The 19,314-nt window shown below is 53.1% G+C and overlaps 1 protein-coding gene across 8 annotated transcripts in view; it reads right to left on the minus strand.

The window, feature by feature from the left end:
- COL13A1 (collagen type XIII alpha 1 chain) overlaps positions 1-19,314 on the minus strand; it is an 82,225-nt gene that overhangs the window by 13,890 nt on the left and 49,021 nt on the right. For 6 of the 8 annotated variants that reach the window (XM_077125050.1, XM_077125052.1, XM_077125054.1 and 3 more), the window contains 11 exons: positions 18,440-18,526; positions 16,466-16,510; positions 16,016-16,084; positions 14,905-14,928; positions 12,744-12,806; positions 11,795-11,839; positions 11,302-11,445; positions 10,634-10,732; positions 7,043-7,084; positions 6,027-6,053; positions 5,126-5,206 (listed from right to left, as the gene is read on the minus strand). In XM_077125050.1, the coding sequence (XP_076981165.1) occupies positions 5,126-5,206; positions 6,027-6,053; positions 7,043-7,084; positions 10,634-10,732; positions 11,302-11,445; positions 11,795-11,839; positions 12,744-12,806; positions 14,905-14,928; positions 16,016-16,084; positions 16,466-16,510; positions 18,440-18,526 (726 nt within the window). The remainder of the gene's footprint in view (positions 1-5,125; positions 5,207-6,026; positions 6,054-7,042; positions 7,085-10,633; positions 10,733-11,301; positions 11,446-11,794; positions 11,840-12,743; positions 12,807-14,904; positions 14,929-16,015; positions 16,085-16,465; positions 16,511-18,439; positions 18,527-19,314) is intronic. The other 2 variants (XM_077125053.1, XM_077125055.1) reach the window with 2 other exon arrangements.

Below are 19,314 nucleotides of genomic sequence, written 5' to 3' on the forward strand. Positions count from 1 at the left end.
ATGTTATTGGTGCCCCCTTTGCAACCAGGAGGGAAGGACAATTCTTGGGCATCAATAACAAGAAAATGAAAGAGATCAGATCAGGCTAATGGTTAAGAACAGGGTTCCAGAGTCAGCCTGGCTATTCCAAACTCTGCCTTGAAGGCCTATAAGCTGTGTGACCCTGGAGAAGTTTCTTGGCCTCTCTGAGTGACAGTTTTCTGTTCTGTGAAATGAGGATGGTTAGTGCCTCTCTCCAGGTTTAAACAAGAGGATGCATGCAAAGTCTTTGGCTCTGGGCCCTAGGAAGTGCTCAGTAAATATCAGCTATTGATATGCAGGGTTATTTGTCCCATAAAAATTTTCCTTTAAGGTTATGATACTGATCTCAGGATAAAAATAAGGCCTTCAGACCGAAGGGACAGAGTATTGGGATTTGCACTGCTCTCCTTTGCCCAATGTAAATGGAGTCAGCAGTTGAGAAAAAAGTCTAGGCTTCTCTGATTCCAGCCACGGATCATCCCGCTAGCCCTGACCGGCCTCCTGGGAAAGACGGAAATAGAAGAGGAGCACCTCAATACGGCCTGGGCCATGGGGCATGTTCTCATCTGGCCGTGTCCATGATGTCATCTCTACAAATGCATGTGGGAACAGGGCTCGGGAAAGATCTGTCATCCTGGGCAAGTCCCACCAGCTCCCCCTCTTTGGGAGGACACAGAACAGGCATTCAACAGGACGAGCTAGCAGTGGGGTCTCTCTGGCCCTCCTATCTGCAAAAACTCTGGACTTCTATGGGCATCAATTTTGGAGGTCCCTGTCCAGGTCCTCTGGGGAAGCAGCGGGGTTTTAATGGTTCCCTGTACCCTGCCTGCATGTCCTCCCCTCCGTGCATGAACTCCTGAAAGTTCTCATCTTCCCTGGTCATGACTATGGCCAGCTCATTAGAGCCTCGTCTCCGGGACGGGCGGCGAGTCCATGGTCTCGAAAGCATCCTGCAGAGCAGAGATGGGACTCGCTGGCTGGCAGGGGCTGGACACAGGCAGCTCTGGTTACTTCTCCCATCTCCTGGCCCTTTATAGTCAGGGACCCCAACACAATGGAGTGGGGATGGGCTCCAGCAGGGAGTATGCGGCTGACAGCCAGGTGCCCTCAGAACCTCATGGAGTGCTCAGAAAGGGTGACCAGAAGGTGGAGAGGAAGGAAGTTTCCTTCCAGTGCTTCAGCTGTTTGTCCCAAGAAGCAGGGACAGGTGTTTTCGTGTCAAGAGTAGATGCTGTCTGTTTTCTGGAATCAGGAAGCATGGAGAGAAAGGGGACCCAAGTCCCTCACTTGCTCTCTAGTAGGACCCCTTGGGCGTGGTTAGGATATACCACAAAGCACTGGCTGGACTGGCCTCTGTGCTCCTAAATGCTACCCCTGTCCTCCCTCTCCAGGGCCCTCCCCACCCCCCATACACACCAGTTGGTGGCGGCACAGGAGTCGGAAGCCCTGGTGGGCAGACAGGCGATAAACAGAATTCACAGCATGAAGACAACACGGCACGATGTGCACAGACAGACACTGTGTGTGGTGGGAACAGGTCACAGCCCAAACCCTAGAGCTGGGCTCCCAGACTGGCCTTGGCATCCTTTCAGGAACAGGTTAGTGCTGCTGGAGCAGCCTCCACCCCCCACCCCCCCAGTGGCTTGGTAATTGAGGTTTGAGGTCCCAGGGTGCATACTCTGGACAGGGGAATTCTGACGGAGGCCAGCCGATTTTGGATAAGAGGCCTGAATTCTGAACTTCTGAATTGAGCACGGACTAAACCTCCCTGGGATCGTGGTGGGATGAGGCATGACTCACTGGGAAAACAAGGCCACGGCGGGACAGACAAGAGGGGTCACAGGCCAGGGGTGGGGTCGGGGTAGGGTCGGGGATAACGGAGAAGTGACACTCACCGGTGGCCCAGGCCTGCCGTCCAAACCTGAAGCTCCCTGGACGAAGGGGACGGTTTGACCAAAAGAAGGGGAAGGGAGGAACGGGAGGGAAAAAAGGGAACGGGGGAGGGAAGAGGTGAGTGAAGCAGTGACTCTGGACAGACATAAATGCTGGTAATCAAACAAAACGGGAGAAATAAGGACAGGGAATGGCATTTACATGGACACCAACAAAACATGGAGACGCTGAGTGCAGTGTGGCCTGCTGCTGACCCCTACATCCTTGTCCCCTTTTATCTCCTCCCGGAAACCCTCCCCCAAGGGGGTCCAGTGTTTTAGGGAAAGGGATACAGAAGGCGAATTTATGTGCAGATGTCTGGAACCAGCTCTAGAGTGTTCTCCCCAGGAGAGGTTTCACTGGGGAGGGACATGCTGGTCTTCCCAGCCTGTTTTGTGCACCTGTTGAGGCCAGGCTAGGCTGGGGCACCCCTGAGCCCGAGCGTTGAATTACAGCGCTTGGGTCTGAAACCAAAGCAGAAGCTGGCCTACCTTCAGCATGGCTGGGTGGGAGAAGTGGGCATTCGAGTGATAATACTGATGATGTTTGACATTTCTCTGGTGCTGTACAGTTTGCAGAGCTCAACATCAATTCATATGTTCTCAGGCAAGGGCTCTTTCACAGAAAAAGGCTTTGGGGGCAGCTGCCTGGGACAGAGGGCCAAGGCCATGTATTCCCCAGAGCAAAGCAGCAGGTAGGTGGGAAGCCACTAAGACCCACGTGCTGTGCCTAGTGACATATGAGATGTCAATGGGGGATTTTGTGCCAATGCTGGGTTTTGAAGCTTCTCTTGCAGCCCACCTAGGAAAAGCCGGGGGGGTAAACTGTCCAATGATTCCAATATGTAAACCAGGGAGAAGGCAGAGAGGGACAATCTAGCTCAGAAACATTTTTGGAAACTGCTTCCAACTGGCTTCAAGATTTGAAATCCCCACTGGGAGAAGGAAAGCAGGGAGGTGTTTCATTCTGAGCAGCAGGTTGCTAAAGGGACGCCCTTCTCAGTTTTAGGACCACATAATTTTCAGGCAGATCTTGACTCATCAGCCTAGAGAGCTGTGGTTAACCCTCATTAGAATCTCCTGGGGAGAGCTGAAATAATACAGATGCGTGGGCCCCACCCAAGATCAGTTAAATTCAAGTCTCTAAGAATGGGGTTGGGTAATAGTATGTTTAAAAAGCTCCCCAGGTGACTCCAATGTGCAGCCAGAGTTGAGAATCACTTCTGTGGGGCAAAAAGGTATGCTCAGTAGAATGGTTCTGAAAAAAATTGGCTGGTACTAAAATATTGATAAATATTCCAAATGAAGCCTAAAAACAACTTTATCCAAATATCTACATGCTTTGTCTGTGCAGTATTAATACTGACTTATCTCGAGATTTCTACAACAGAGAGCACAAACTGGAGGTTTCAGGCTACCTGTGGACCACTGATATATTTTGTATGGTCTACAGTGCTGTAAATGATTTTGAGCTAGTGTTAGAAAGTAGGGGAGATTACACATAAAATGCCAAATTTCCTGCATCCCTTGAAAAAGTGGAAGGTCGAGAAATACTGGGTCCTCATTCCCCCAAGGCAACAGCCAGCTGAGGTAGAAGGGGCTGTCCCCTTAAGAAGGGACCCACAGTTGCAGTGTGCCGCAGTCCCCACCACTCCCTATTATTTCCCTAGGTTCCATGTTAGCTGCTGCTTATGGATATGCTCGTTCTTTTGCTTTCTTAAACAAGAAAAAGTATTTCTCTGTACCCGTGTCTCTATCAAAACTTAGAAAATAAAAGATAGCCTGGGCACTTTCTCTTTCAGCTGGCTGGCTCTTTGTTCATCTTAGCTGCTTGGCCACTGTGGCATTTGAATTTCAATCCCTGGCAGAATTCTCCAATTTTCATTAGGATTGTGGAGGCCGTGAAGGTAGGCAAGGGGAGATGTATGGTTGAGTGAGGGGTGGTGGAAGGTTCTGTTAGTTCGGGAGCATTTAGTCATTTTAGATGCAGCTTAAGACATGGGGAAAATGTCTGCTAAAGTCATCATTTTTGGAGTCCGTCAAGTGAATCAGCTTCTGAAGTATGTCTACACAGATGCATTAATGAGGGTGTAAGGATACCTTTCAGTGTCTGGTTGCTGGGATTGTATTAACCTGAACATCAGGGTCTGCCAAGCCAGGTAACTGGGCTTTCCCTTGTTCCCTGTGGCTTCCTGAGGTGGGACCTGGTCTCGAGCCGGGGACAGAGGAGGCCTGTCCCTTTGTGAGGAGCAGCCCCTGGCCTGGTTCCGTCACTGACTTCATGAGGGATCTCAAATGACTCACTTTCTTCTCTTGGATCATCAGTAAAATGATTAGATGAATCATCAAAATCCCTGGCAGCTCTTGAAAACCAAATCAACGTCTGCAGCCTCCGTGGGGTATGAGGGAGGATGGAGTTCAGGGCTTGGGGGCGGGGGGGACTTGCTCACCTGGACACAGGTGAGGAAGTGATGAGCCCATGAGCCCCCAGGAGGTGGGGGCAAAGGGATTTGCTCAGCCCAGGCCCTAGAACTGGAACTGTAGAAGCCTTCTGAGCAGAAACCCACCTCTGAGCTGGTAGCTCTGGCCCTGGGCAGGCCGAGATCATAGCTCTCCAGGAACCCTGAATCTGAGTGGCCTTAGCCTGCTGCTGGAATCAAAGAATCTGACCCTTCTCGAGCTTTTCTGCTGTGACCAGTGCTCAAAAGCAGAGAGCAGGAGTTCTCATGAAGTCCCTCTGGGAAAAGTAGGAGACACTAGAGAATATCCCATGGCTCTATTGCTTGCAAGTCCACAAGCCTGGCCCACCACATAAGGGCAGAGATTTACTGCCCCTGAATCAGGCATAACAGGGACTGAAGCTGTTTTAATGCCCCTCCTGGCTTTTCAGCTGGGAGTTCCTTGGAAGCAGGGACCCTGCCTTATTCAGCTTTGCATTCCCCCAGTGCCTAGAACCCAGAGGAGGTCCTTGGTAAGAGAATTGGAACCTGCAGTCTTGCCCAGGCTGGAAAGCAAACCACAGGGAGTTCTGGAATGTTCAGAACTTAAGAACACTGAGTTTTCCAGTTGCCTTCTCCTGGTACCTGCCCAGCATCCCTGGCCCCTTTGGACTACCTGGGCTCCTGGACCCAGCTGGGGTCTCCACAGCAATTTGCTGGGTCCAAGATACTTACTGGTAATCCCAGAGGACCTCGGTCTCCTTTTTCTCCCTGGTCACCCTTCTCTCCATTTGCTCCATCTAGACCTGCTTCCCCCTGAAGGAAAGGTAATGGGGAGGTCACAGAAGGGCACGTCCCAGATAAGTCACTCTTTCATTCTGGGGTTCTGAAGGGTGGGGGAAGGTGGGGCAGGTGAAGTTGGGAGGAGGCTGAGGTGGCTGACTCAGGGGTGGCAGGCTTGGGACTCTCAACCTAGCTTTGCCCCTGAAACAGCACCCCCTGCAGTAACCCAAGGTTGCCGAAGGTGAGAGGGATGGGGGGAGTGAGGACAAACCCCAAGGGCAGTGCCAGGTTGGGCTTTGTCATGGGTGGGAATCTGATCACTGCCCAGGGAGAAAACTGGGATTCTGCGGAGATCCGCTGGCAGATGCCTAAAATGCCACCAGCAGAGGACAGAGCTTCCCACACTGAGCAGCAGCTAGCCGCCCCCATGCCCATTAGAAATGCTCGTGGGGAAGGCTGGGAGGCCACAGCCCAGAGTTCAGTGGGCTGGGCCCTGGGGGGGGGGGGGTCCCCATCTATGTTGCTTCTAGCCTCCCACCTATTCTTCAGGGTACATGAAGGGTTTGGGGCAGATGACATGGGAATAAGATTTCATCACTTGCTAAGAATCTAACCTATCACTCTGTGGGTCAACTGATGGAGGGAAAATTCTGAAACCAAAGCATGCCAGATGTCAACAATGGCTACTAAAGGGACCACGGGACTTCATTCTGCCCCGACGGTACCACGGGATTCTATTTGGAGAAGAGGGTCAACAGGGTTACCTGCCTCAGAAGCACTTTCCCTCCTTTTTTTTGCTGTCACTGACCAAACCCTCCCCTTGTCCAGCACCTGTCACTTGATCTCTTCCTACCTTTGGTCCAGGAACACCTTGGAGCCCCTGCAATTGGAATAAAACAAGACACGTTACAGTTGCATTTCCAGTTAAATCAACTTTCTTATCCATACATTGGGCCACAGAAGAGCAAGAGGCCTTGGGTATAGAGTCTGGTATGGGTCCCCACCCAGGAGAGGGAGAAGGGAATGCGAATGGGGCCCTGTTGGCAGTGGGAGCGGCAGGGGCAGACTCTGGCTGGTCCATGGGTGAGGGGGTCAGAGCCAGCCTCCCCCAGCCAGGGGCTGATAATCTCTCCGTGGCCCTCCCAGGTGACCCAGAGTCTCAGGAAGAGACGATTCAGAGGAAACAGCACAAATTAAATAAATGACCCTATGCAATGGGCTCTGAACCATGTCCAGTACATTGTAAGTTTCAATAAGTGTTGGCCAAGTTTATTATTACTACTTCTGCTTCCACCAGTGACAATGGGGGACATCCTGTAAAACGGGGGTCTTGAGCCGCGGAGGCACGCACCAGTGTCTGCTGGTTGAGGATGCTCGGGTACTTAGCAGGCGCAGCATGAAGGGGGTCCCTTTAAAGGGGCTGCCTTATCATCTATCACCAGGGAAAGACCACTCCAGAGGGGCTGGTTTTAAGTGGGTCACTTTCTATTTTAATCCTAGCCTTCTTGCCAGCTGGTAGCAGGAAGGAGGGAGGGGAGGAACAGATGTCTGGTGGCAAAGGGTTAAGTAGGGCTGAGTGACAAAGCGACTGACTCCTGCAGGACAGTGGGACCAGGCCTGGGGGGCTGTCATTCCATTCACCCGTTCCCAGGGGACCAGGCAAGGCCCAGGCTCCTTGGTGTCACCAGATAAGGCCTGTTCGACGTGGGTGGAAAAGGAGGAGGTGCAGGGAAGGGTATGAGAACGTCCCTGGGAAGAGCAGGTGGTGGTGACCTACGGTTGAAGCTGAGCCCAGGAACTGTCATGGGGAGGGGACGTTAGAGACACAACCGCAATGGACCAAAATGCTGACAAGCTCTCCAAACTCACCGGAGGTCCAGGGGGCCCCTCTGGCCCTGGTGGCCCAGGAACCTGGAAGCCAAAAGGGAGATAGTCATTCCATTCCCTGTTACAATTGAAGTGGTCCTCGTGCCTGACAGGGCTAAGGGTCCAGCTGGGGACTACGAGGCGAGAGGAGGACAGAACTGCCCAGCACACAGTCTCCCCAAAAAGGCCTGGGTCAGGCAACCCATTGGCCTTCACAATGTTGAAAAAAAAAGTTGCCAGAAAATGTCCTTCAAGTGTTCGTTCTTCCAGATTTTCTTGGGGAATCAGAAGATCCAGCAATGCTAGGCTTTGTTGCGTGGCCACCATTGTCTGCAGCTGATTTGTCTTTCCCTCGAGAGGATCAAGAACTTTCGGGTCACCCCAGTCCCCACGCCCCCCACTGTCTTTCTGCCTGGACTCCTTGCACTCTTTGGTCACTTGCCTGACCCTTGTAGGTATTTGTGTTAGAGACCCTTGGCTTAGAGGAGCAGGGATTGGTTATCTGGGATGGGAGGAGGCTCAGCTGTCTCTGAAGAATATCCTTAAGTACCCCAGGCTTGTAACCAAGGGAGTGAGGACTGCTGGTCTCCATTTCCCATGAGGGCAGGTGTAGTAAGAGAGATTAACGCCGGATGGAGATGGGAACCCAGGGCTAATTCCTCCTCTATGGAGGACGCTGGCCATCTCAGACTCCTGTCTCTGACGGAGATGGACGTCCATTTGTCCACAGTCAGCTGCCCAAGAGGCACGAGGAGACCTGCCCTCTCCTTTCCGAGCTGTTCACCCCGTGTTGGCTTTGGGGTTCTCTTAGGGCACCTCACCTTCCCGGGGATAGAGTCCCCTGGAGTGTGGCCAACAGGGGCACCCCTCTGTCAGGCCGCCACAGAGGGCGCTACTGCACTGGCCGGACACGTGGACACCAACATCCCTCAGGCATGTGGACTTTCCAGCCCCTTGATGCTATCTAGTCTCCTTGCAGGAAATAAAATTCATAGAACTGTAATGCTCCTCCCAGAGCCCATTTTACTGTATGGTTATTTAAAAAATAAGAAAATTTAAAAAGTAATACTCACTAAAATATTTTATATACTAAAGAAAAATTGAAAGAAGAAAAAAGAACAAATCTCTTGGTTGACTTGGCAGAGGAGGGCTACTAATATTTTGCTTTATTGCCTTCCACTCTTTTCCAGTGCATAAAATGTATTTAAATATATGAATATATTTATGATGATATTATATATAACTTGGTTCTTTTTCATTTCCCAGGAAACCCATTTTCCTGTGTTTTGTGTATTTCCCACAAGTTTCTATTTAATGGCAATGTATTATTTGTTGAGTCAAAAGAAAATTCGTTGTCACCTAGCAAGGGGTAGAGCGGGACTCGGCATGTGGGACGCCCTCTAACCGGTCACTATTCTCCTTATTAATATGATTACTATATGTTATTTCCTTCTTGTTAGAAATGCAGGTTGTTTTAAGTTTTACCTGAAATTTTTCTGGAAGGGATATTCTTGTGCATAGCGCTTCTTCTGAATTTAGGGCCATTTCTTTAGGAGGCTATCCATTTCTAAGTACAGTATGTATTGTCTGAGCAGGTTGCTTTCACTGAATTCGGGAGGGGCCTGGTGGCGTTACAGAGCGGCAGGGCAGGGGGAGCTCCCGGGGACTGAGAAGGCCTGTTGGTGTCCCCCTAGTGCCGAGGTGGGGTCCAGGCGCCCCGGGGGCTCCCGCCCAGCAGGCTGACAGAGGAGGCCCCTCTCCTGACATGACCCTGGTCTCCATGGCTTTCCCGGCTCTTTCCCCTGAGCCCACCAATAAGCCGCCTGCTCTTCCACCTTCACCCCAACTCTTCACACACCCCACTTACTCCTGCCTCCCCAGAGAAGCCCCAATCTGCAGGGCATGCTCTGAACCCCCGAGGTAGCTCGGAGGGAGTCTCCAGGGGCCTGGCGCTGGCTGTGTCCATTCTGCCACTCCGGGGCCCGCACCAGGGATGGCATGCTCTGTGGTACAGGGAGGCTGTGTGTGTAGGGGGTCTCTGTTTACTTTCCCTTCTCCAGACCCCAGCACTGGGCCTGAGAGCAGCCAGGCGCTTTGGGAATACTGCCCGGTGGCCTGATTAACGGGACCTGGAGCAAACGCGCGTCCCCCTTGGGTGCTCAGCCCACGTCCGGCTCCTCCCTTCCCTCCGGGGCAGCTGTGAGCTCCACTCGCCGGCACCCCGCAGGGCGGCCCTGCCGCGGGAGGAAGAGGAGGCGCCACCAACCTCCACTCCTGGGTCCCCCTGCCTCCCGGGCTCTCCTGTCTCTCCCTGCGGGCACAGAACACCGCGGCGTGAATGCCAGCCCCTGGGGGAGCCTGGGCACAAGCAGACCCTCGATCTGTGACATGTTAGAGCTGGACAGACCGGGTTTAGGCGTCGGCAAGGAACACGGGGAGGCTGCAGAGGTAGTTGGCCTGCAGGAGGGAAGGAGGGAAGGCTGGCGGAGGAGATGCGGGCACTGTCTTCAAGAAGCCGAGGTTCTAACACGTGGGAGGAGACGCTGGGGTTCTGCGTGGATCCTGCGGTGGGCGGGCCCCAGGATGGACTAACTAATAGGATACGGCACAAGGCAAAGGTCACAGCATGCCACCCTCGGGATTATGTTACTGTGTATATGTATCATATATACATGCATCTATCTTTACCTATCTCTATCCATTTATCTGTCCATCTATCTATCCACTCTCTATTATCTATCTATATCTGCCTCCCCCTCTCTCCGTCTCTCATCTGTCTGTCTGTCTGTCTGTCTCTGTCCTGCTAGCACAGAGGCGACTCCTGCTGGCCTTGAAGAAGCAAGCTGGGGTCACGTGAACTCCCTCTGCAGGGGGCCGTGGTGGTGGGGGTACTGCAGGGACCAGGCCGCTGAGCTTGGAAGGAGGGCCTGGCTCCAGAGGAGAACGCAGCCGGCCAGCGCTTGCACGGCGGCGTGTAAGACCTGGGAAGAGACTGCGAAGGTGTTCCTGGGCTCCCGCTCCCTAAAAACTGGGAGATAAGAAATGCGTGTTGTTTTCAGCTGCTAAATTTGTGTATTTGTTACACAGCAGGGAAAGTGCACACAGATAGGGCAGAATGGTGCTTATTGGGAAGAAGGTTATAAAGAAAAAGTTTTCCACAGCACAGCTGGAAGCCCTCCCTGCGCCTCGCAGCCGCCTTCCTGTACAGTGGACGTGGAGGGAGGCTGTGAGCTCCCAGTCAGAACCAGATGCAGTCGGAGGCGGCTGCAGAGGGATTCCTGCACTGGGAGGGAGGCAGGGCTGGGTGACCTCTAGGGTTCCTTCCCTTTCTAAGAGAGAATTCCAAATCTGAGATTCACTTGCATTTGAACTGGGTTGGGGCCTGAAGACAGAGGCCATCTGCTGTGAACTGAGGACCTGGGGTCCCCATTTGTACCCCAGCGCCCCTCATGGCAGTGGCAGCTCACCCCCAGGGCACCCCCAAGGTAAGGCACGCGGGGTTACTGCAGTTCCCGCAGCACAAGGCACCCTTGCTGGCCACCTGCGCCTGCAGCCGCCTGCTGCCAGCCTTGACATCCAGCCCTGTCGCCTTACTGTGAATCCCGGGAGCCCAATTGGGCCAGGCGATCCTGCCGCTCCGGGTCTCCCTGGGTCACCTGGTTCTCCCTTCTCCCCAGTGGGGCCGTCTAGACCCTACAGATCGACAAAGATCTCCGTTAGTGAAGCGCACGGAATGGCCTGACCCACTGGGGCATGCACGCGTGGCTCCTGGGGAGAGTGTCTGTTTCAGAGACAGAACAACTGAGGCTCAGGTCAGGTCCTCAGGGCAGCTCACTGGCTACACTTTTCCCATCTGCAACCTCTTCTGGGTATAGGGTTTCTGTACGCCTTCCAAAGAAGAGTTTTACATGCAGGACTTCATCTCCTTCCCCGCAGCCCAGTGAGGGATCCAGGGAAGGCATCACCATCTCCGTGTTAGATATGGGGAAACTGAGGTTCTGCAAGGCTCTGTGGCTTGCCCAAGGTCACAGACAGGTGACAACAAAACAGCACCCCGGTTCCTTGAGTTGGGAAACTGGCCTTCATAATGTAATTGGGTTGAAGAGGCACCTGAGTGAAACCCATTCCCTCCTCTCCCCAATTGCAAGCTTTAGATCTCCAGCTGGGGCAGCAGCTGGCATCATGCACAGGGTTGCACATGCCAGGAGGATAGAGGGGGGAGGGCAGAGAAGGGAGGGTCCAGCTTGGCTCTGCCCACTCACCGGTGAGCCTGCTTGTCCCGTCTCCCCTTTCTCGCCTTTGCTCCCCATGAATCCGTTTTCTCCCTTCAGTCCTGGAGGCCCATTCTTTCCTGGGGGTCCTTGGGGACCAGGAGGGCCCGTGTCTCCCGGTTTGCCTCGAGGCCCCTTTAGAAAAGAGCAACAATACTTATTAGACACATTAATGGAGGAAAGAGGAGATGGGAGGATCCAAAGGGCCATCAGAATTGGCTCTGGTGCTTGTCCAGCCCAGGCAGAGAGACACCGTGAGTCCCTCTTTTCAGGAAACTGGGGTCTCCTTGGGCAACAGCACAGCTCCGCAGGGATCTGCTGCCTCCCCCTAGAGCCTGCAGTGTGGGGCTCAGCTGGCCCTGCCCCTCCCCCCCATTCCCTAAGCAGACTTGGGCCTGGGGTGCTCCAGTGCCCTGCTGTCCCTCTGCCCGCAGTCCTCAGGAGGGGACCATTTTCAGGTTTGTCAGGGAGCGTCTGTTCTTACCGTCTCCCCATCGTGCCCTGGGGGGCCCGGCAGTCCGATCTCCCCCTGTGGCCAGAATAACCAAAGGTCAGCTCAGAGCAGAGAATGAGAGCAAAAACCGGTCACTCGGTACTTCCTATGTGCCAGGCGGGCTCAGCACCGTCACATCAAGTTCACACATTTAATTCTCCTCGCAATTCTGTGGGCATGCACATTTATGATGTCGGCTTTACAGAGGAGGGCCCTGAAGCACAAAGGTAAGGAACTCGCCCGGGTCCTGGCTCCCGCCACCGTCGCAGGCGCCTGCGGCCTCGGCTCCCCGCGCAGCTGCCCCTGGCCGTCCTGGCCACTCCCGGGAGCACCCTTCAGTTTCACATCAAGCCTCTCCTTTAGGTCGGGGACAGAGACAAAGAAGGCTACGCCTCTGCCTTCCAGGCTGGGGGAGTAACCTCCGTGACCAGGTAGTGTGTGGGTGCGAGGAGAGGAGCAACTTTCAGTTGGGAGTAAAGATGGGAAAGGCTTGGAAAGGTGGGGGAGAGGGGAAAGGACACGGGTCGGGGGGTCTCACGAGCAAGGCTGAGAAGGGCAAAAATGTACAAACATTTGAGAAAAAACACAGGGGCCCGGGGGGGAGGGAGTCACCGCAGGGAGGGTGGGGCGATCGTGGGGAGGCCCCAAATGCCACATTCTCTGACCCCTGATGGGTGGCTTCAGGCCACAGCTGGGGTCTGGTTGGGGTAGGGGCGGGGGAGTCCAGAGCCAGGCTCAACTTATCAGAGCCTGAGAAGTGCAGGAGCCCAAGGACGAGACAGGAAGGGAGAAGGCCGAGCTGAGAGCTGGGGGGAGGAAGGGGCTGCGGTGGGGGAGGTGATGGGAGGGAGGGGGCCCTGGGTCCCTGTGGTCGGGAGGGCAGTGCATCTGCAGGGACACCCCCACCGCTGCCCGCCCTCCCCGTCAAGACTAGTTTTACCTTCTGGCCTGGGATTCCTGGTGCTCCAGGAGGGCCGATCTGCCCGGGAAGACCAGGGGGCCCCTAGGAGAGAAAAGGAAATCAACTGGGGGAGCTTTCTCACTCAGGGAAGGGTCCTGCTGCCAGGGGGGAAATGTGGAGAGTGGCTTACAGACATCAGTGTTTTCAAACCTCCCTTCAGTGGTGGAAACACTTCCTCTTTTTTTTTTTTTTTTTTTGGCAAAGGGAATAACATGAGGAACCCCAAAAGGTAGAACAGATAAGCATGGAATGTGTTTGGGTTAAAATGGGGTGGGAGTGGGGGTCCTAGAGCCACTCCCAGCAGCCTCTCCCTCCTCTTCCCTCTAGGGCACCCCTTGGGACTCCTTGAGCTCTGAGAACACAAATCTGACCTTCTCTGACAAGGACTTAAAAATGTCTCCAGGGAACAATCCAAAAGTCCACTAACAGGGGAAAAGAAAGTGCATCTATACAGTGAAATAGAATCGAGGTTAAAAAAGAACAAAAGGACCAAGCGCTGATGGAGGCAATTACACAGATGAGTCTGAAAATCATTATACCGAGTCAAAGAAACCAGACACAGAAGCCTACACACCGTGTGATGCCATTCATATGGGACTCTAGAAATGACAAATCTAATCTGTAAGCGCAGAAAGCAGATGGGCAGTGGTCTGGGGCTGCACACAGGAGTAGGGGCGACTCCTAAGGGGCATGTCGGAACTTTCTGGAGTGATTGGGGTGGTGGTTATATTTATCAAAACTGACTGAATTCTACACTTACAACTGGTACATTTTGTTACATGTAAACTACACCTCAAAGTTGCTTTTAAAAGGAGCATATGTTTCCAGGACAGATTTGCTTCCAATAGCTATTTCAAATAGTACATTTGAATGTTCCCATATGAAGCTCACTGATTCGCAGCGGAATCACACTGGCTATTTCTAGGTTTGGGAAATCACGTGATTGGTGTTTGGTTCTGTGCTAAGCGTGTTCTGTGGCACATGACCAATAAAAAAAGTTAATTGAAAAGAAATTCTAGAAGTTTGAAAACTTTGTGATGTCCCCTGTCCTCCCCTGTGAATTAGTCCCTGGTGTGGGTGTCGTAACCACAGTATTTACTAAGGGCCTGCCACTGGGGACATGTGGGCAAACTGGGCTGGGAGCTGCTGTTGGGTTTTTTCTTTTCTTTTCTTTTTTTTGCTTTACCATTTTTTATTGTGAATTTTAACATATGTACAGGAAAGCAATAAATTTCAAAGTTCAGTTTAACAAGTAGTTATAGAGCAAATTTCAAAGTATAGTATGGGTTATAGTTCTACAATTTCAGGTATGTCCTTCTGGCTAAAATAAAGTGTTTCTAAAAAGAAACATCTATACAATGACTCAATAGTCATAATCCTTTGTTAAATCCTAACTTCTCTGTTACAACTCCTCCCTCTCATTTGATGATTTTCTCAGTCTTCACGGATATTTGGGCAATGACCATTCTTACTTTCTCATGTTGAAAAGGAGTGTTGACATTATGGGGTAGAGAAATGCAACTGGCTGACGTGCGGGGAGAGAGTGGCCCCTCTAAGTTTCGGGGCATATCTGGCATAGGAACAATCTGGAGGTTTTAAGTTTCTGAAAAATAAACTTAATAAGTAAAACTTTTGTAGAGTCTTAGATAGGGCCCTGAGTTTTCTTTAGGGAATACTGCTGACTGGGCTTGGCATATCCAGAAGCCACTGTTTTATCCAGTGCAGATAATGAAACGGATTTCTAGGAAAGGAGGAAATGTGGAAGGTCGCTGCGGATTCCCCGGGCTGTCGATTTTACCAGCTGAGGGTTGATCTCCTACAGGACACCGAGGCATCCGCCTCAGTACCCGTCTTTCCTGGACACCGCTGCGATAGAACCGGCATTTATTGTGTCACCGGGCTGCACAACCGCATGGGTGACACGCCGTGACAGAGGACAGCGGTGACCCGGGGCTCGGGCAGCTCTGGCAACCCACTCACACGCCCCCGCTCCGGCGTGGGGCACCGATGGCCCGGCTTGGTTCGCCTGAACTCACAAGCCCCGTGTCTGCTTCCGGAAGCAGAGAACTTGCATTCTTCTCCCCAGGCTGCCCCCTCCCCGCTTCAGGCGGTGCCCGAGGGCCACGAGAAGGGGACTCACCATCAAGGCCAGCGTTCGGATCTCCTGAAAAGCCAACACCACACCATCAGTCGAACGGCAACCCCTGAAGGTCACCCCTGCCCGGCCCGGGGAACGGAGGAGGTCAGCCCTCGCAGGTGGGCGTCCACGGCCCCCAGCCCCTCCCATTTCTGCCCCTGTTACTTCTTTGTAACCACTGGGCAGAGGACAGCCCCCTAATCTCTTGCAGCCAATTCCTGCTCTGCAGACCGCTGTGCCCAGGACCCAGATGTGTTGTAGCTGTACTGGCAGCCCTCGCTTTACAAAAGGAGAGAAGGAAGCAGCATCTCCTCTTCTTTCTCGTCTCCTACCGGGGCCCCTCCCTTGTTTTCCTCTTCTCTCAAAACTCAGACTTCAAGGTGTAGATGTACTGCCTTAAAGCTAACGCAGTATAAAAAGATATGGAGCCACTAAAAAAATTAATTAGAGGGACGAGGGTTGGTTTTTTTAAAAAAGAATTATATACCTAATGAATGAATTCACATGCAGATTCCTTAGAGCAGCGGTTCTCAATCTGGAGTGTTTTGCACACATACTCCGCCCCACAAGGGGCATTTGGTAATGCCTGGGGATGTTTTTTGGTTGCTGCAACTGGGGGTGCTACTGTCACCTAGTGGGTAGAAACTAGGGCTGCTGCTAAACAACCTACAATGCACTGGACAGTAAAGAATTATTCAGCCAACGTATCAGTAGTGCCAAGGCTGAGAAACCCTGCCTTGAAGAGTAACTTATGAACAAATTATGATTAAATTACAAAAAAGGGAGATGTATTTCAGGAAGGTGGATTCTACCATGTGAAAGAGGAATGTGTATGTACTGAAGAAATGGGCCTCAGAACCCTGGGTGGGCTGCACCCCTGGGGGTGCCGGGATGGTCCTGGTACAGCTCTCAATCCAGTGCCAGGATAACCGGCCAGCTGTGCCCCGACACAGAGCCACGCTACGTGGGTGCTAAATGATAGGGGGCATGTGCCTGGAGACTAAAGGAAAGCAAGGGAAGCCCTAGCTCCTGGAAGCTCTGCCCAATGGCTTGATGTGTTTAAAAAACTCTCTCATCACAGCTTTGGTCGGATCTCCATCCAAGCCCCACTCACCTGCAGCGCCTCGTTGATGTCTCCATTGTAATCCACCATCTCCCCTTTCCCTGGTTCTCCCTTGGAGCCCTACAAGACAAAGGAGATCTCAGCCCAGGGCCCGGACCAGAGGGGCCCTGAGGTTACCTGCTGCTGCTGTCTCCAAAACAGCTCCACCTGGCTGCATACAGGTGTCTACAGAGCAGCTGCAGGAGGGCTGTGAGGGGAGCCTAAACCTTCTCAGAGGATGTTCAGGGATTCTAGGACAAAGAGGGAACTCTTTATTTGTGGCATCTGGACTAGACAGAACTCAAGAAGACTGACTGCAATCATGGCTGCAATGCCAGATCCCTACCTGGGACCAGAACGCTATTCCCCTCCTTCCCCTTCAAAACCTCAGGGTCGCCACTTCGCACTGTGACTCCAGGGAGGTGAGCTGTCACTCTGACTCCAGGTGGGAGGTGCACATACCTTGGGGCCAGTGGGTCCGTGCTCTCCTGCTGCTCCAGGCTCCCCCTGTTGCAGGACAAAATTGGAGTGACATGGAGATGAAGCTGGGCACCAGAGAACCTGATGTCCCCAGATGGCCATGCATTAGGAGTCTTGGAGGCCAGGAGGCTCATCTAAGCCCAGGCTGGGAGGACACACACCTCCCTGTCCATTAAAGAGCAGTACAGACTCTTGTCCCTTCAAGAAGCAGTCCCTGGGTACCTGCCCACTCCTCTCTCCATCTGAGCTCCGCTGGGTCAGTCTGCTCCTTCCAGTGGAGCACTTGATATTCTGTCTTGTGTTATTTGCTAGTGACTCCAGCTGAGTGACTCCAGCTGAGGCAGGCTGGGCCCCCCTTGCCATCTCGGGGAATGGCCTGACCACTGATACCAGCTTCTCCCCAGGGAAGAGGAGAGAGACAGATGACAAAAGGTGGCCTTGCTGCTGACGTTTTGGGTACTTGAAGTCTCTGGGCTTCTGTCTCTTCCCTGTCTGATTTCTAATTCACCCCATTCCACCCTTGGGACTCCTACCCACCCTCAGCCCCAGCCTGGGCCTCACCGCCTCCTGGAAGCCTTCTCTGTCTGTTCCCTTCTCCCTCAGAGGCCTGCACATCTGTTCACGCTACTGCTAGGCCCCTCTTCAGTTCTCAGTTAATACACACAACCCCTGCTCGACAGTCACCCCTGACTGGACTGCACAATGACGTCAGCCCCTAGGGCAGGAGGTAGGTAATTCTGGAGGCTGGAACACCTGAGCAGGCAGACCTCTTCAGGTCCTGCCAGGAGACCACAGGAACCATGAAGGCCCTGGGGGCTGGGGGCCAAGGATGGGGGCCATTCCGAACACTTCACATAGTGGAAAACGTGGCTGGGCCTGGAAAGTGGACATTGATTTGGGAACAGTCTTCTAGATTCCCCTCCCTTTTGTCCTAAGGCACAGGCCAATCACGACCAGGCTTCCCTAACCCCAAACTGAGACCTAAGATGTAACAAGGACATAAATCTTCAGGGGTCAGTGGAGAGACTCCAGCCCTGGGGACATTCTGGAGCCCCGGGCACGGCTGCCTTTGGCAGAGCTCATGCTGGGGAAGCTCTGTTCTGGCCACAGGATGGGAACCTGGGGGTGAGCCCAGATTCTCTCCACTCATCTTGTCTGTCTCTGGGGTTCACTGCAGCGTCTTATGCTGTATCTCTGTGAATTGTGGGTCTTTCTCCTGATAGGTTATCAGCACCCCGAGGGCAGGTTGCCTGGAGCCACACCGCCCAGCACAGAGGCCCACCCATAGAGAACTTCGATAAATGTCCGTGGGATGAGAATTGCCTCAAATCATGCAGAGCAAGTACTCATTTCCTTGTGCCCTAAGAAACAGACTCTGTCTCCCTGTACTGCTGAAGTAAACCCAGCCAGGCATGAGGCCTCTGCTTTGGGAAATCTGAATCTGCCCAGTGCGATTCCAACCAGTGCGAGGAAAGTGAGAGCAACACCACTCCAGCCGCCACCTCCGTGCTGCCACCTCTCTCCTGGGTGCCTCCTGATCCGAGCCAAGGTGAGGGACCTTCCTGGCTCTCCAGAGCCCTGCAGCCATCAGGCCCTGACACAGTCATGTCACAGCCATTGCAATCAGTGGACCACCCACCTGCCCCAGGGAAGACACCTCTCCTGGACGGGCAACTGTCACCTGCTTGGAAGCAGGTGCATCACCCAAATGACCTTTCAGGATCCACTGGGAGAAATAAGAGAAGGCTAGAGGGTGGGCTACAGTGACTCAGCAGGCACAGTTCTCTCCTGCCATGCTGGAGACCTGGGTTCGATTCCCTGTGCCTGACCATGCAAAATAAAAAAGGAGAAGGCTAGAGAAGGAGAGATGTCTAGGACACAAGTCTGAGGAACAGGCTGAGGATAAGGGCCACAGGCAAAAGTTTTCCTTGAGCACTGACCTCAGGAAAGACTCACCTTTGGCCCCGGAGGCCCAGGGAGCCCTGGGGGGCCGGGCTCCCCTCTGCCTCCTCCAATGGAGTTGCCAGTGTCACCTTTCTCTCCCTGAGGATGCACAGTGGAGATGCCATCAGTGGGTCCATCTAGCTCTGGAGGGAGGGGGTCCCTTGCCGCCCACTCCTCTGTCTTTTCTCCCCCCATAGTGCAAAGAAGTGGAGACAGTTTGCTGCCCTCTTGTCTAAGCTGAGCTCTGGAGGGACAGGTTGCTCCTTGGAGGGCTTGAGGATGGTTGGGAACCCTGGCCAGGTGAGATCTGGCAGTGGGATGTGAGGTGAGAATGGAGCTAGTTGCTGAAGGGAACAGATTTAGAGCTGAAACAAGGAAACTGTCAGGACCAGGGACTGGAGCAGAGTTTCCCAAAGTGTGTTCCATGGAACATGCCTTCTACGGGTTGGGAATACTCAGTCTGTGAAATATGGTGTTAGGAAACAATGGGTTAAGCAAGGCTCCGTGGGCCTTCTCTGCAGGACTGCTCAGAGCCCTCTGCAGGCCAAAGTGCACTGTGACCTTCCCAGAGGGCCTGTCCTATCAAGCCCTCAACAAGCTTATTTGAATTCACATTTTTTTAAAATGACATATTCTACAGAGCTAGTGTGCTGTGGAATGTATTTGAAGCTGGTGCAGAAAAATCTGGCTGGATGATAGCCTATTGAGTTCTGTGATTTGGACAACTGCCCCAGGGAGGATGCCCCTCCTGGACGGGCAAGAGTCCCCTCCTTGGAAGCAGATGCATCATCCAAATGACCTGTCAGGATCCACTGGGAGAAACAAGAGCAGGCTAGAGAAGGAGAGGTGTCTAGACACAAGCCCACAGGAACAGGCTGAGGATAAGG

The sequence above is a fragment of the Tamandua tetradactyla genome, chromosome 13 (genome assembly GCF_023851605.1).
Source record: "Tamandua tetradactyla isolate mTamTet1 chromosome 13, mTamTet1.pri, whole genome shotgun sequence".
In the NCBI taxonomy this organism is placed as follows: Eukaryota; Metazoa; Chordata; class Mammalia; order Pilosa; family Myrmecophagidae; genus Tamandua; species Tamandua tetradactyla.